Raw genomic sequence first — 16,789 nt, forward strand, 5'->3', positions numbered from 1 at the left:
ATATTGTATGAAATACATGACTCACTGTTTGCCGAGATTCTCGTAACCCCCATTTGTTTTTTATTAGGTGGTCCCCCCCCCCCCCCGACAGTTTTCACTTTGGGACCTCTGAATGTGTAATTATATGTCCACCTTGTATTTCTTTTATTAAATAAATAAGTAAAATTATTGAACCTCAAGGAAGCTGGTACAGAATGTTTCATGTAAGAGGAGTTTCATTTACTGAGGTATTACAGGTATTACAAGTATTTGTGCTGTAGAAGCAGAGATTTTGTTAAAACGATTTTTCTTTACTGAAATTCTACTCAACTTGCTACTCGATGTTTAATATTTGATGTGTGGCAGGTTTTACATATGGGCTTTCTTCCAATAAGTAATGATTATAGTCACATAATTGTTAGGTTAGCAGCAGAAGCAGTTGCTGGTCTGTCAATTAATGTGAATGCGACGAAAAAGGCTGTGTTGGTTTGCGTTGGCTTAGCGATGTGCTCATACTAGGTTAACACCACAATGAACACACTATAAAAATACAGGACACAGTTTAACAGAATGAGTGCTAACTTCAACTTTTTTATTGTTATTGTGTAATTGACATCAATAAAATTTAGGGACCACATTCAAACAGATAATCACTTGTCTCCCCCATGTGACGTCCATCATGAAATCAATTTCAGCTGGAAATAATTTTAGCTCACTGAAATAGTTTAGCCCACTGACTTACTTAAATGGGGATAAAAGCTCTGCCATATTCAGTAGGATGTATATGTAAGAAATACTGTGTGCTTTCTTTTATCATTGTATTGAATTTTTTAGCAGAAGTCATGTCGGTGTCTGCCATTCGGTATTTAGAAAACATGGATAAAAGTATATATATCTGTTGTTCACTAGAGGTGAGGAGATGCGAATGTGGTTTACAAAAGTAATCGAGTTTAATGGACAACATAGCTCTTCTAGCAGTGTAGTACTTTATTAGGAAATTTTCATTACAGAAAGCAACGCGAGTTTCTCGCCATTACTATTTATGAGCAGTGGTCAAGTTGACTGACATAATTTTGATTGCTTGTATACTTACTAGTGTTGCGAGTTGACATAAACTAAATTTTCTAGTGAGAAACTTTTTTCATGGGGCATAATATGCAAGCATGTTTTTTGACATATCCTGTTACATACTTAAAGACTAAAAAATGTCATACAACTCAGCAAAGCATTATGACATAGGTAGTTTACGTGTTGTATATGCATCTGTAAGTTCCTCGTTACATATATTCCTAAAGTTTGGTTCCAGGTCTGAACACTTGTGCACAACCACTGCCTTGCCCAATGATTTAGCCATTAAATTTCACATTGTGTCATCGTTGTGCTCACTTTTTAGTTCTGTCCTTCGGCGGTTTGGGTCACCTGTCGATTTTCACTTGGGTGAGGGCTTGTTGATTATGCATTACATTACATTTGTATAAAACACATAATGACCTCTGTGTCTTGGTATGCAAAGTAGGGCCACGAAAGATCTCTTTGCATCTGCTTTTTTTCTTGCAGCAACTGGAAGAAGTCAGGGCCATCTCGACCAAGACACCGTTGTCATCAGCTGTGCTCATTGTATTCCTCGACTCCGCAAAGCACCTTCCGGTCAGTGCAGCTCACACTAACCCTTGGAATTAATCGTAGCGTGATTGATGTGCTACTCTGAGTGGTAAATCCGAGCACTGTCACAAAACGATGGCATTCTATGGGAACTTGATCTTTGTCGCGGGATGTCGTTATTGAACCGTAGACGAGACAATGTTACTTACCTGTAACCATGGTCTGGGTCACGCGGTGACGTCACTTGACCATGCTACGCTTTATCGTATAGCTTCCTGTGTAAAACTGCCATAGGGAGTTGCGCTTCTTCTATTGTTACCCTTTCCCTGGCCTACTTCCCAAAGTGGCTCCTGTGGGTGTGATGAGGCATGCAGAGGTCACATATGAAGGGGGAAGTAGGCTAATCACAGGACAGAGCACTGAGGGAAGAGCACCCGCGCTTGTTGGCAGCTCTTAATTCGTGCCATCTGGCACTCGAGAAACAAATGAGCCAAGAGAATGTAAACAGGGCAGAAAACCTACATCTAATGCAGCTCGGAAGTTATGTCACGATTGTCGCATATTGTCAAAATGGCGCCTGCAAGAGCGTGAAAAATATATCCACTTTCTTCAAGATTAATGCTGGGTAGCTGGCTGGCCAATGCGACTTCACTGATCTCCCAACCGAGCTAAACAGTGTTGAAACCAAGAATAAGGCTTCGACACTTTTTGCATCTCTGCCCTCTGTGGCAGTATGGCTAGCTTGACGAGGAAGAAGCTCTCCTAATTTTTACGGTAACACGTACGCCACACTGAATGTAGTGCAGTTTTTGTTCAGATAACGTTCATGTAACATGACAATCCATCTTATGAAAGCAATAATATGGCATCATATCGTCTTCTTGGGGACCTTCTTTCTTTATGAGTCTTTTGAAGATTCGCAAAGCAGCCCCGAAGATTCAGAAATCCGACGTAATGGTAAAGAAAAAGAATTCCTCAGTTCTTCCTAGCTCTTTCCTCACATGGTGTATCCCTGAGCACTTAATCTCACCCCAGCATGCTCCTTCCTGCCTTACTTGCTAATTGTGCACGTTTTACTAACTGCTTTGTGTGTACTTTATTTACTATATATAACGTCTGGGTTAGTCAAAAAGGCACTGTTTTCAGGGCTAAAATGAGGAAAAGCACTAGTAGTAAAGCGAAGTGGGACTTGATTTTCATAATTGGCACGAGGTATAATCAAGGAAATTAATGCACTCTGAACTATATCTAGGAAGCTGTCATGTGCTTCATATCAGGAGTGAAAGATGTGATATGGATCTGTTTGGCTAACGTTGGCTTGTTTTTCCAGTGTGCAGGCTTGAGAAATACATTGCACACACATTGAATTAACAGAATTTGTCACAATTCATTTAAAAAGATTAGTGCTAGAAAGCTACAGTAAGAGAGGATAATTTAATGACAATCGTATAACATCACGTGCGCTCTCTTGTTACTGTGTTGTGTATTCATTTTAGAACAATGCCGATAGAACACTAAATTGGTTTAGGCTTCTTTCAAATGTATTATATTTATTTCTTATGAAAGAAATGGTGATAACAGGCAGGAAAACGACAGGTCAAAGTCATCTTTCTCTGAACTACAGGTGTGCTGAGACTGCAGCACAGGTGCATTGTCTTAAGTTGCCAGATTTTCATTTTTCTTACCAGACTACAACCATTTTCGGCAAGACAGAAATGTTCAGTGTCTGCTCGATTCAATCTTGTTCCTATAGAATGCTGGGTAATCATTCTTTACTGATAGACATATAACCTAGTTGAGAAAGCTGTTAAAACCTGCGGTAATGTAGCAACATGATGCGGAAGCCTTGGGACATCATATAACTGGTTAATTTAAGTACAGTGGCTGGCAATATATCAGTGGAATTAGCTGAGTTAATGGTGTTCTTGCAAAACAAAGAAGAAAAAGTGCTTTCAGTTTTTGGTGGCCCGTGCATGTTAGAAAGTGAAGTAAATGAATTATTAGTACTCCGTGTTCAAGTAACACGGGTCAACTGTATTTAATTTCAGAAATTTTTTCGTTGAGTGCTGCCTGCATGATTTAGGTGATGTTTTAGTGCATGTTGGCTGTAGCAGTTGCATTGCTCATCTTTTATGTCATTTTCATTATGGCAGTAGACTCCAGTGACTTGCGTTTTTGTTGATTACCCTGTCATGTGCACGAGCATGTGTGCGGCATCTAATGAGCAGACTACATCGCTCAATTATTGGCATGTGCTTGAATAAATTTCACCTACAAAGAGTAGTGAGCACCTGCATTCTATTGCCAAGATTAAGCTGACCATATCTGTGAATCACTAATTAATAACTAATGAATAACCTAGTTGTTGGTGTGAATAAGAAGAAGTAAAGAGCACACACACATTAAAAAATAAGTGGTTATTGCAAAAGCTGTGATTTTGTATGTTATGAGAAGAAAATGGCTGCTAATTTTCTCTCATAAAATAGTCTTGTTTCATTCGGTTACTTTCATCTATCTATCTCACGTGAATGTTCCTATTGTCATTGTGTTTCATTACCAGTGTTGTCAACTCTTGGAGCCATTCCTACCCTAAATTGCAGCAGACCTAGGCAGACTTGCTCGGACTCCTTGTGATTTTTGTAATGAACTTTATCATTTCGATTTGGCGTCGTGATGAACTTACGGTAACACTTGTGCAGAATGGTAGGTGATCTCGTGCAGTTTAGTTTTTCTTGGCTTGTTTAAAATAATTTACCTTGTACAGATATCATTAGGAAACACAACTGTGGAAAGTTGTCCAACTTGGTGCTCTTGCACTGTGAAAAGAAACAGTGTAATATAACATCGCATAGGGGAGGGAATTTCAAAAACGGGAGGAGCGCTGACTCATTAGCATCAAAGATGTGCTGAATGATGGGGAAAGTATTGAGATAACGCTACCTTACCGTATGTAATAGTGGTACCGAGCGGTGTCAAGGAAGTTGGCGTGATTTGCGAATGGCACTCTGTTAGCCATTTTGTCGACGCTCCGACATAGAGAACATAGTGTAAATGCATTGTGAATGAACTTTGTGCTTCTGTCTGCTTTCATGTAACAAAAATATGTTTTTGAAAGCATTTGTTTCCCTGAAAATCTATTGAAGGAAACAGATGAAAGACAACCAAGCTGCTTCAACAAAAGTATCTCCTATGTCTATGAGACATAAAACATTAAAAAATTTTTTCTTTATAAGACCTTTCATGAAAGTTATCAACGGATGCAGTTTGGCTTGCAACATATTCATTTTTTACATCTAAAATTAAAACTTATCTAATGTGTTCTGTTGGAATTTTCAAGCAGTGAAGCTTTCGGTGTGAGCTTCGCTGTATGTGGTTTCAATGCTCCTCTCAACAAATGCTTAGAGGCGTACATGCACGACGCAGCATGTCTGCCTGGAACTGATTGGCACATTTTCTGTAATGAAGTTGACAACTGTTTTAGGCTGAATTCGTCTCAGAGGCCTTCTTCGGCGAGGCTATAATGCAAAAGAGCAGTAGTAACTAGCAGGAAGTACAGCTGTTAAGTCCGAACCAGAAGGGAAAATGAGACTGAAGTGCATAGCTCGAAGTCCCTTGACTGACTGGACGTGGCACAATGAAAGTTAAGTATGGACCACTAGCCTATGATGCACTGCGCTAATTAGGACAGCGCAGTGCGACCTCCTTGGCAAGACAGGAGCAGGACTTACGGTCATGAAAATTTGGAGATGTTCACAGAGAAAACTGCTTGTTACGATATGAGGAGATTAGAAATGGGACCCATTTGGCACTTAGTAACCCCCATTTAGCTATCCTAGTGCAAAGTTTAATAATTACCCTAGTTAAGACTTCATTTCCCCCTTGTCCCTAAACAGCACTCAGAATGTACATTACGCTGGAACAGCTTCTTGGGGTTGACAACACTGCTCTCGAGTTCACAGTTTCCATACGTGCGTGTGTGTGTGTTCTGTTCGTTTGAGTGTGCAGTGTTTATCAGTGTGTAACAGCCGTGTTTGTGAATCGCTGTCTTGGCCCCACAGAGTGTCAATTTGATCCCTCAGACTTCCACATTCCCGAGGAATCGGTTTGCCAAGACTCGCGTAAGTGCGTTGGCCACGAAGTGAGTAGAGCCATGCGACGGAAACGTGCTTCGTGTTGTCGTTGTCGTTACGGTGCTTTCGTGTCGGGGCTTGCGGTGCCTAGTTTCGCAAAGTCATCGTGGGTCCAGCGTTTGGTGCTTGAGGGTGAGCTTGCCATTGTGTGTTGTGCTCCATGATGCAGTATTGTATCCAAAATTGTACAGCTAATGAGATGCACACCTTGTGAATGTTTGAGATTGTTTACTTCATTGTCACATTTGCTGAAAATATCTTTATTGCTAAAATCTGTTACAAAGATCACAGCATAAGTTCTACCTGTTTCTAAAAAAAGAAAAAAAAAACTTACTTTCTTGCGGGGCTTGTCTTTTGCTGTTGCTGTCACACTCATCTCTCTTTCTGTATTCTCATATGTACTCCCGTGAGCACAAGCATAGAGACCACCGGAGCGTGAGTAGAAAGCAATGCCTACGCTGTCTAGTCGTGAGCTGTCTGCTGTTCAGGGCATTGCTTTGATGGAATTATTGCCGACATCATTGTTGTGATAGATCCGTCAGAGAAATGCTCTCTTGACAGCAGACAGCAATGGTCTGTATACTTTTGCTCATGGGTTTACTGAACTTGTTTTTCACTCACTATGACACAAAATGCTTGGTGTTTTCTGTTGTTTTTATATCTACATTCAGAGTAATCTTATTCTCAATGCCATCACAGAAAGGATAACATCGTATTCAACTCACGGTACAATGAGCTAATAACGCATAACAGTGCAGTTAAAATAATTTGATTTGTATCTCTTTTGTAGCACTAATAAATCTCACATTAGAAGAATTTTCAGCAAGCATGGTAATTCTCTTGTCTCAATACAGTTGACCAGTGTGTTCAATGACATTGATCTTAAGCATGCACTGAAATTTGTGAGTGTGTTGCCCTTCTGACCCTGTGCATGCAACTTCCATGCTGCTTTTTCATTGTTCTAAACATTTGCTGCTTCCTCCTTTTCTCATCGAGAGAGACCTTTCGTGCTGCACCAAACTAACACTTGACTGACATGCTTGAAAGGTCTAAGATTATTAATCGCATTGTAAGGGGTTGATTTTTTTGGAAAAAAAAAAAAGGGCTGGCAACTTTTATTTCAAAAGGCTTTGCTATGAAACCGTAGTATGGGCATGTTAGTGAGGCGTCATTAGTTTGTCTGTTGTTTCCGCATTTGTGTCATGCTGGCACAAAACTCTAAACTTCCCAAGGTCAGTCTTCATCTCCACCGGGCAATCATTTAAGTAGCCTCTGCTTTAAAAAAACAACAACAAATTAACTTATCGCAAAAAAGCACGAAAAGAGTGTTGCACATGCCAAGCTTGAAATGCACATATGTAACTTATAAAGTCGACAAGGGGGACGACTGCCGCCGTAGCTCACTTGGTAGAGTATAGGACGGATTGCTAGAAGGTCGCAGGTGTAATTCATGCCGGCGACAGGTTACCTTTTAGTCTAGTTTTTTTTTCTTCACATTTACATTACAATTACTGCTAATAGTGTCTCCTATACTTTCCTTGGCATCATTATCTGTTAGTTCTCATTAATATTTGGTTCTGAACAGGTGGCATAAAATTTGTGGCATTGGGGTAACCTAGTGGAGGAAGGTCACGTGAACACTGGTTCTTAATTTGTTCGCATTATTTTTGATTGAATGAAGACATTCCCTGGCTCTAAAATTGTCTTTTTTTATTTTACTAATTGACGAATATGTCTTAGCATGTTTTCTCTTTAGAGCCCCTTTAATGCAGGAGAGTACGATGTGAATATTGGAAGCGATACAGGGTTATCAGGTGATCGTAGTCTTATCCACATTCCCTTGCCGGAAAGGGCTAGGGAAATGTGGGAAACTTTATTTCGCTCGTGCTATTTCGCTTCTTGTCTGATTTTTCTGTTACTCTCGAGGGAACTATTAGATTGTTTAGTGGATTGTTTGGAAAAAAAAGTTGTCTGTGACACCGTGTGCAACCATAGACACTTAAAAGGAAAAGAATTAATCGATTGGTTTGCCAGGCACTTAAAGAGGAAGTTTGGATTTCAGAATTCCTATTTGAAAAAATATGGATAGAAATGGGGGAAATAATTTTTCTTTTGCAACCACCACAGTTATTTCAGTCACAGAATCGCTGAACATGAATAGGTGATACCTATTGACCTTGTCAAAGATATTGGTATTTACTTGAGCTCAAGTATTTTACCGAAATGGATGAAAATTATGCAATGAAAATGATACACTGTGTCATGCCATCATGGTGGTTGCCATAATAGAATAGAGGGCGTCACATAGCATATTGGGATATGTTGTGCCGTTAAAAAAAGCAAATAAAAGAGTTCAACAGATAAAGACAAAAAAGGAGGCGGTACAAGTTTTACACAAATCCATGTCAGACCTAGCGAAATTTCGTCTGCAGGTGTGAAGAGTTGGCATCAGCCATCTATGACAGGCACTGATGTATTTCTAATTGTGGTGATGTGTATGCCATTGAAAAATGAAGGAATGTGAACTCATGTAAGCTTGGAATGTGAGCTTTTATAATCAAGCTTGATTTGATAGCGTAGCTGCGGTGAGTGTTTGAACTAGCTGCCGAACACATTTGCTGGTGGACCAGGGCAGGTTTTTAGAACAAGGGAATATCAAACAAGATTGATTACGTCGTAGATGACCGTGGAAGTCTTAAACTAGTGCACGTGTTCTTTAGTTTGCGGCTTTTTTATAGTAAACAAAAAAAAAAGGTTAGGTGCCATTGTCTCGTTCGTCCTGTTGCCTTCTTCATCATCGTTCTTTTCTGCTGTTTTTTTTTCTTTTTTTTTTTGTTTCGTCTACACTCAGTAGAGACACTGCTCTTAAAGGGGTCCTGCAACACTTTTTGAGCATGGTAAGAAAACGCTGCCGATCGGTATTAGAGGCTGCCGACAACACGCAAACCAAATATTATAGCGCAGCTCGTGGCCTGAAATTCATAATAAATTAGCAAAGTGAGCTAAAATGATTTTCTCTTCTCTCGACAAATCATGGAATATACCCAAAATTCACACGTAACAAGCCCATCTATCAGGCATTGGCTGATTTGAACATGGCGTGCTCGCTCGTTACAGAGATCACCGCGGGAGGCCGCTACTTGTCCACACGGAGAAAGCCGCGCATTCGAAGAAAAAAGTGCTCAAGGTCACGAGGCGGGCGTGACATTTTTCTGCGGCCCTGCTATGCCACCCTGCTTAGCTTCCAGCGCTTTCGTAGGGGCGAGAGAAGAAAGAATGCAATTGCAGCATGCGACAAACCTTGTAACTCCGCTCGCACTGGACGGATTCTGAAAATTTTTGCGGCATTGAATTCTTGAGGCTTTTCCAGTGGATTCATTCCATGGTTACTTGGAAAAGTGTTTCACGGCCTCTTTAAAAATGTTTTTATTTCTTGATTGATTTTGATGAAACTTGGTGTGCCTATGATATATGCATGCTTATTTTAAACATACAATGATTTTTCTTGTATTAGGTGTAGTTTTTAAAATACAAAACATTTAAAGTGCTTTTTGGAGAGCAAGATTTTTTTGAAACTGAGAGAGCTACAAAGTAAGTTGACATATCACAATAATCTGAAATCAGGACTGTGTGCAATGCCACAAAAATGGATGCTCTAAACTGATTCGAACAAAAGTTACGGTACGTTGAACATTTGTGTCAGAGTCAGTTTCAAGCTAGAATTTCACTGGCAAGTGTTCAACATTCCATAACATTTCTTCTAGTTGGTTTAGAACATTCATTTTTATTGCATTGCGATCTGCTTTGGCTGCAAATTATTTTGATATGCTTATTTACTTTGTAACTTTCTTAATTTAGGCAAAAGCGTGCTTCCCAAATGGCACGTGAAATATTTAGCATTTCAAAAACTACTCTTAAAACAAGAAAAATAATTCCATATTTGAAATCAGCACACATATATACATACACTTGCCAAGTTTCATCAAAATTGATCCAGAAATAAAAAAGGTTTTTTTTAAGTGCCATGGTGCATACATTCACAATAATTTGACACATGCCGTTCCATTAAAATCAAGTGTTTGGGTCATAGCAGTGGGATGTGCCGTGTATATTATTAAGAACTGTTATTTTGCGTACCTGTTGGCCATCAAGACACATGTGCGTGAAAATTCAAGGGTGCAATTGAACACCAGCACAAAAAAAAATACTGAGGACAACAGAAGAAAACGGCCACAATACATGGTGCTGATGTGTCATGGGTCTTGTGTACTGTTTGTTTTAGTGTTACATATTGCGGTGTAACCAAGTACGTAGTAGCAGTACAAGTGCTATCAGTTCGTACTCGTTTTAGTGCAAAGAAAGTATTTGTGTTGTTATATGCTCAAGTACAATGAAATGAAAAGCAAACACTAAGCAAGGAATCAAAGTGACAACACAAATGTTGTCATTTTTGAGGCTACTTTCACTTTACTCATGTTTGTTATCATGTCCACGTCTTTTGTGAGTGTTCGCGCACGCCATTCCATAATGTGAACGCATATAAACTTCTCCAGTTTGAAGTTTGTACAGTAATAAGCAGTTTACCGAGGTATCTGTGAAAGCTACCGAGGTATCTGTGAAAGCTAACATTCAGGTACATTTTGCCAGTGCATTATTACAATTTTACCGACAATTTCAGAGACATAGTAAACATACACTGCAGTCTAGTTCTGAAGGCACAGGAAAGCTAATGTGTATATGCTGTAATTTGGGTAACTGTGATTTCATGCTGGTTTATTTTACTTCATAGGAATGTTAGTGGAAAGTTAGTTCACAAAATTTCACTATACTGGCATATCCATGCAAATTCCACGATTTGTAGTCGTCTGTTAAAAACGATCATGAGAATTTTGAAAGTGATAGTTTTCTGGAACCTTTTGGCCATTTACCCATCTTCTCTCCTTAAGATAATATATGATATTTGATCTGGCGCAGTGTATTGTAGTCTCCTTGATATGCCCTTGGCTGTTTACATACATAGGCACGTTTGTGTGATTCAGCATACTGCAGTGTATGAGGCAACTTATAGTATTGCATCTAAAAATTGCTGAAAATAGCTTGTCCTTAGTGTGTGCATCTGGCTTCACGATCGTGAGTAAGTTATTATGAGAACGATGTTCTCTGCACACATTAGAACAAGTTTATTTAATGTCTTGTTGAAGTTCATTTTTTATTGCACATTAATACTATAGCTATTATTACCCCTGTTGTCACCATTCGACCATTTCCAGAGCATTACATACAAATGAAAGAGTTGTCGAGATTATTGGGAGTGATTATACATGGTGAGTTTTGCTTTATAAACGCGATGTAGACATAGTCTTGCACATACTAAAAGATATCAGCAATTTATTTATGCCCCGAAAGTTGTCTCCTAAAAAGAATTAGCTGTGGTCAGTGTTAAACACTAAAAAAAAAAAAGCAGAGCTAGTGCCGGTATTAAATCAAAGCATGATAAAAATGATCAGTAGTTTGCTGGTTAGTTTTTCAACAGTGTCACCGGAGTGGAACCACATTTTCTGTAGTAACATTAAAATAAATCTTTCTGGTTGAATACAGTTTTTTTTTCTTCATGTCGTTACTACCCGAAAGGTCTTGCATGATACCACTGCGATGTTCTATGTAAGAAATGCCAGGAAGTTGTGGCTTGGTTTAGCATCTGTCTTGGAGTACCAGAGCAAGTTCAAGACAGGTATAATGACCATAGTTTCACGTGACACAGTCATTTTGTCTATTGCAGAAGAGTGTGCAAGGTGTCTATTATGTGGCCTTGGGAACTGTCCCATGTTATTAAAAATAGCACATATAAGAAAACAATGCACATATATTCACTGGGCAAGACATGTAACCAAGGTGGACTATATGCATAGCAATCAACGAAATTATTAGTTTCATAATGTTCTCTCATTAACCTTTAGGTAATGACTCTTGAGGGCAAGTTGTAATAAAATTAGGTAGTCCTCCAGGTGCTGCTTTATACCAGGCTGTTTTTGTCCTCTGCACTAATTTTTAAGCAGGAGTACTCAAATCACTGTTGTGACATGCATTGCTCTTCCAGTTAATGTGCTTCTGCAATATAGAAAAATGCAGCATAGGGAAGCGTGACTATCGCCAACGGGTATTTGTCGCTGCTACAAAGCTTTTCTCTAAAGGTTTCAATTTTTGTAATTTCTTATTTGCGACAACCTGACATAGTTGCAGAAACACACAACATTTATTTAGGTGAGGTAACATAGTTACTCACTGTAAATACCATCTTTAATTAAATCATTTGCAGGGCTAAAAGTCTGTCTAGCAAGTACAGCCCTGACCATTCTTCAAAAGAAGCCACATAAAATGCCAAATCAGAATTCCCAACATTTCATCAGTATCAAGTCCTGAAAGCAGCAGCTCTAAGACGGCACAAAGCTTCTTTCTAGCTGTGAGACCCCATGAACTTTGGCCCCTGAGAAGGACCCCAAATCTCAGAGGCTATGCGGCTGTTCATGCGCAGAATGCGAGCAAAGCGGCCGGCGAGCCCAGTCCCCAGGTGAACCTGATGGTGGGCCAGCAGGAGCGCTGGAGCTCCATCAAGCACAGCACCAATGACCCTGTCTGGGAGGAGATCTTCTACCTGCTCCTCAGTAACCCAGAAGTCCAGGAGATGGAGATAAAGGTAGTACTATAAGCAACTGTGCTGTCCTGTCATCTCTTGATTTTTATATACATGAATAGTCAGGATAAGCAAACATGAAACCAATGTTTTGTAAAGTGGACCCTTTGGTTACAAAGTGTTATTATGCACAAATTTTTTCTTAAAATGTCTGACTTTTCTAGTTTTCTGTTGAGGGAATTACAGGAACATCACTTTACTGCTCTTAGAGGTGTATGTTACAGAACATCAGGTGGTCAAAGTTAGCGCACAATTTCAGAAGTGCAGAAGTAAGCATTTGTGAGTATTGGGGTAGCGCGCATTAGGCAACTATCTCAATTATGCGTCAGTTGGGCTTCGGTAACTCAGCACTATAACGAAATAGCGTGTCTGGCTGTGGAATGAAGGATGTGCCGGGGTTGTGTGAAGGTGGCATTATTTGCTGGGATCTCCATATTTTTTTCTTATGCACTGTGTAGACTCTCTCTATGTATTCATGTTGTTTTTAATTAAGAGCTAAGTTGAAATTCAACACTTGCTCTAGTCTTTACATTCCTGTGTCTCTCAGTGTTAGCAATGTTCTTGCTGGTAACGCACAGTTTCTGAGTACAGCGTGCCTCGTAATCATATCTTGGTCTTGGCATGTAAATCTCTAGAATTTAATCTAATTAAAAAATTGTGCTTTTATTCATATGCATAGTACAAAAAAAGCTCCAGACATAGATACAGGAACAGATATACAGGACGGACGCTAGTTCCTTCTGTGTGTTCTTTCTGACGTGTGCTGTCTGTGTCTCCGTTTGGTTGTTTCTTGCATGATGATTATGAATTCAACTGACGAAAATCATCAAGGCCGCATTGCCGTTTTGACTGGTTTACTTTTCTTTCTCTTGCCCCATTTAATGCACTGACATAATCTTCTCACTCGTCGGATGTTGGGGGAATGTAAGGTATTGATCCAAATCTATGTACCAGTGGTACCAACTCTTCAATATTCATGACAGTGAGGTGAGCCTGGATTAGGATGTTCAGGGTGTTGTTTCTACCTGTCTAACCATTTTGAAAATTTTTCTTTCTTTTTTTTTGTCAGATATTGCAGTGTGAGAGATAGTTCTGGCACTGCAGCGGCACAGTTTACCAATACCAGTTATTGTGGTATTCTTTCTGTTAGTATTTCTAGCCAATTTTTAGAAGGCGCAGTACGTTGCCACACGATGATGCAACATCCAAGTGCAACAGTGCAATGTCGGCGTGGCCTGCTCAGGTGATGGACAACAAGAGTGGGCAGGTGTTGGGCCACTTGAGTTTCCGGCTGTCGCGCCTTCTGAAGGAAGAAGGACTGAAGGTGGACGAACCGCTCATCTTACTGGGCACTGGTCACCAGGCAAAGCTGCAGATCACGTTGCAGCTGCGTATTCTGAAGAGCAACAAGCGCAGGTGAGCCTTGCACCACCAGAGGTTTGTCACGGAAAATGAAAAGATGCCACCCACCTGGGGATATCGCAAAGTTAGAAAGAAAAACCCATACACGGGGAGAAGTAGCCATCTCGTAAAGATCCCATTGTGTTTTTGTTTTTTTGCAGACTATTTTTTTGGTAGGTGATAACGGCTTTCTTTTGAGAAAATTACGCTGAAAACCTACCTGGGTTTCTCAGATGACATGTCGAGGTGCAAGCATGAGGAAACCGCACTCATTGTGAGAGTGCTCCCAAGAAATTGTGATTAAAAGTCATCCATTTTGTGGTTTACAAAACTGTTCATGTAACGATGGCAGCAAGGTCATGTAACAATGGCAGCCTGTCTGTGTTTTTGGTGCAGTACAGTTATTTCATCATGTAGTTTAAACTTGTTGAAGTCCACGTTTTTAAGGTAAATCCAGAGAACTTATTGACTATATTCAGCTGGTCGTCATAAGTACTTTACTTTCTTTACTCAGGTGCACCAAACAAATTTAGTAATCTTGAATTATTGAAAAAAAAAAAAACACTAAAATGCGCATGCATGTGTTTGGTGAAGCACAGTGGAGCATTGTTAAAGCGTACTTGGTGTCTGGGCATTCTCAACATAACTACCATTTAGCAACAGTGCATGCCAACAAAATGACTGCCAATTTTTGTGTCTTTTGTGATGCCACCATCTAGAAAATAAATCTGATGCTATAGCAAATGCAACTTGAAATATACCATTTGAAGTATGCCATTCTTTTCTGTTGCTTTTTTTATTTCTCTTATGAAAGCAGTTAAACAAAAAAAGGGTCGCAATATTTCAAAATTTTGGTAACAAGGCATAGCAGCAGAGCTGCAAAGTATAGGAAGCAGAGCAATGAAGAGTAAGCACTAAAGTAGTCTACTGAAAAAAAAAAAAAAAAACATCTGGCTTTACTTTATGAGCGCTGTTAAAACAGCGAAACTGATGTCCCTTCTTGATCAGGCGATATTGTACTTCTATGTTTTTCGAGTCCTCTCTTCATTGGCGCTTAGCTTTGGCTTCTCTTACGCGCACATAGGGGCTGGCTCGGCAACGTCATGACCACTCTTGCGTCAGCCCTTGGTAACACTCACGTCAGGCAGCTTCTTCCTGGGGAGCAGTGTTGGCCATTATCAAAGTGCAAACTCACTAAGAACCAACATCTTCCTGTGTATCCACCAAGACACTCACCGACCTAATTTTTGCAAAACGGCTGGACTCCTCTCAGTAGCCTCATTCTCGCCCCTCTTGATGCACCCTCATTAGTTCACAAGGTCTCACTCGGCCCCTTTCTCGGACGCCTCTCATTGGTTGACTTTTCAAGCTTGACCATCACCATTCACAGCATGGCAAAACCCTTCCCTTCCATAAAGAGCCTCACTCTCGTCGCATTTCGATGCCACATGATCAGCATTACGCCATCGGACTTTGGGAAAGCCTGTACTTTAAACATTTTCACTGTTAAAACATTGCGCTTGATAATGCGTGTTGCCAATACTCGCAAAATTAACTATATGGCGTGTCCCACCACATAGAGTGTGTGTAACGTTTTCACCAGGACATTCGCTGTACGTGTTTGTGTAAATGTGAGCCTCATCTTCATCCATGCTATTCCTACTAGGGTACAGTACCAGTACAGCGTGTTGTTCACCGAGCCTAGGGGCCGCGGGCAACAGAGGTCTTCGGTGCGTTCACATTCCTAAGATGATGCAATATTCTACATGTGATGCCATGAAGATAGGTGCATGCCACGACAGGTTTAGCAGTAACAGGTTATAGTACAGACACACATATAAATGGCTGTGTTCCTTGCTGAGGTCACCACCATTTTTTCTGTGCATTTATAATATCTCTCCATTCACGCTGAAATTACAGGCATTATCAAACTACCACCGTAAAAACCGAAATATAGGCCGTACTTTTTTCCCAAAAAACGCCAGGCCTGCGCAGTAGGCACAGCACAGTCACAGCAAAAGCTAGAAGAGCGGCCTTTCAGAGCCTTTTCAAAACACTCATTGGGTAACTACTGCAAGCACGCTTGATTGGTACTCACTAGGGCATTAACAATAAACTTTTGGGTAGTAGGCCGGCATTCGCTATGCTATTTTTCGTCATTCTTCTGTAAAGCCTGGTATCCGCTAAACACTTGCAAAGAATTTTGTGCCAGTCGTCCATGCAGTGGCTGACGATGATGAGGAATTATGGCTGTAGTGGGTATATGCCACAGTTGATAGGGAAACAAGAACAAACTTTTGTAATGGGTTGGAGCATTGAATGGCCCACTCATTATGCTAATCACATTGTGCGAGGACTGGTTGTTTTTTCGCCGTTTTAAAACACTTCATAAGTCGTATTAACGCGATTGCTTTTCCGACATCATGCCTGCCTAAGGCAAGTTTGACAACAAGTTACAAGCACCTGCGTAATTCAGTGGTAGAATAATGGGCTGGCACCCAGCGGACCCGGGTTCAAGCCCCACTATGTCATTGGTGCAAGGTTTTTTTTCTAATTTTGCACGATGTGGTTATGGACACTGGCGTCAGTGACAGTGGTGGCGGGCAACATGCAGCTGCGCGTGCCCCGGAAAGTGATCTCATAACAGCTTTTGCTGTAAAAAAAACGCAGTGAAAAGTCTACCCTCATCTTACATACCGGTCATTAGCAGAAAAAAAATCACAGCATATCCACGGAGTGAATGATGATTGGTGGGGCGAAGCATTCGTCAGTCTATCCGTGCTTTCGTCCATCCATCTGTGTGACTGTCGATACATCCGTCCGTCCGTGCGTCCCTACATGCGTCCGTCTATCCGTCCATGTGTCTGTCTGTGCATCTGTCAATCCGTCCGCCTATCTAGTGAACAATCCAAGTACAGCCATCTCGTATCTTTTCATCATGTATTCATCATATACAAGTGCCGCCATCCAACGGACATTACAAGGA

General features: G+C 40.5%; 1 protein-coding gene across 2 annotated transcripts in view; it reads left to right on the forward strand.

The window, feature by feature from the left end:
* The window catches only part of LOC119172430 (extended synaptotagmin-like protein 2), an 86,453-nt gene that overhangs the window by 43,470 nt on the left and 26,194 nt on the right, over nt 1–16,789 (forward strand). The window contains exons 14-17 of one of the 2 annotated variants that reach the window (XM_075893798.1): nt 1,537–1,626; nt 5,640–5,699; nt 12,244–12,405; nt 13,646–13,818. In XM_075893798.1, coding sequence (XP_075749913.1) covers nt 1,537–1,626; nt 5,640–5,699; nt 12,244–12,405; nt 13,646–13,818 — 485 coding nt within the window. The remainder of the gene's footprint in view (nt 1–1,536; nt 1,627–5,639; nt 5,700–12,243; nt 12,406–13,645; nt 13,819–16,789) is intronic. The other variant, XM_037423534.2, reaches the window with a different exon arrangement.

Source organism: Rhipicephalus microplus, chromosome 4 (assembly GCF_043290135.1).
Source record: "Rhipicephalus microplus isolate Deutch F79 chromosome 4, USDA_Rmic, whole genome shotgun sequence".
Taxonomy (NCBI): Eukaryota; Metazoa; Arthropoda; class Arachnida; order Ixodida; family Ixodidae; genus Rhipicephalus; species Rhipicephalus microplus.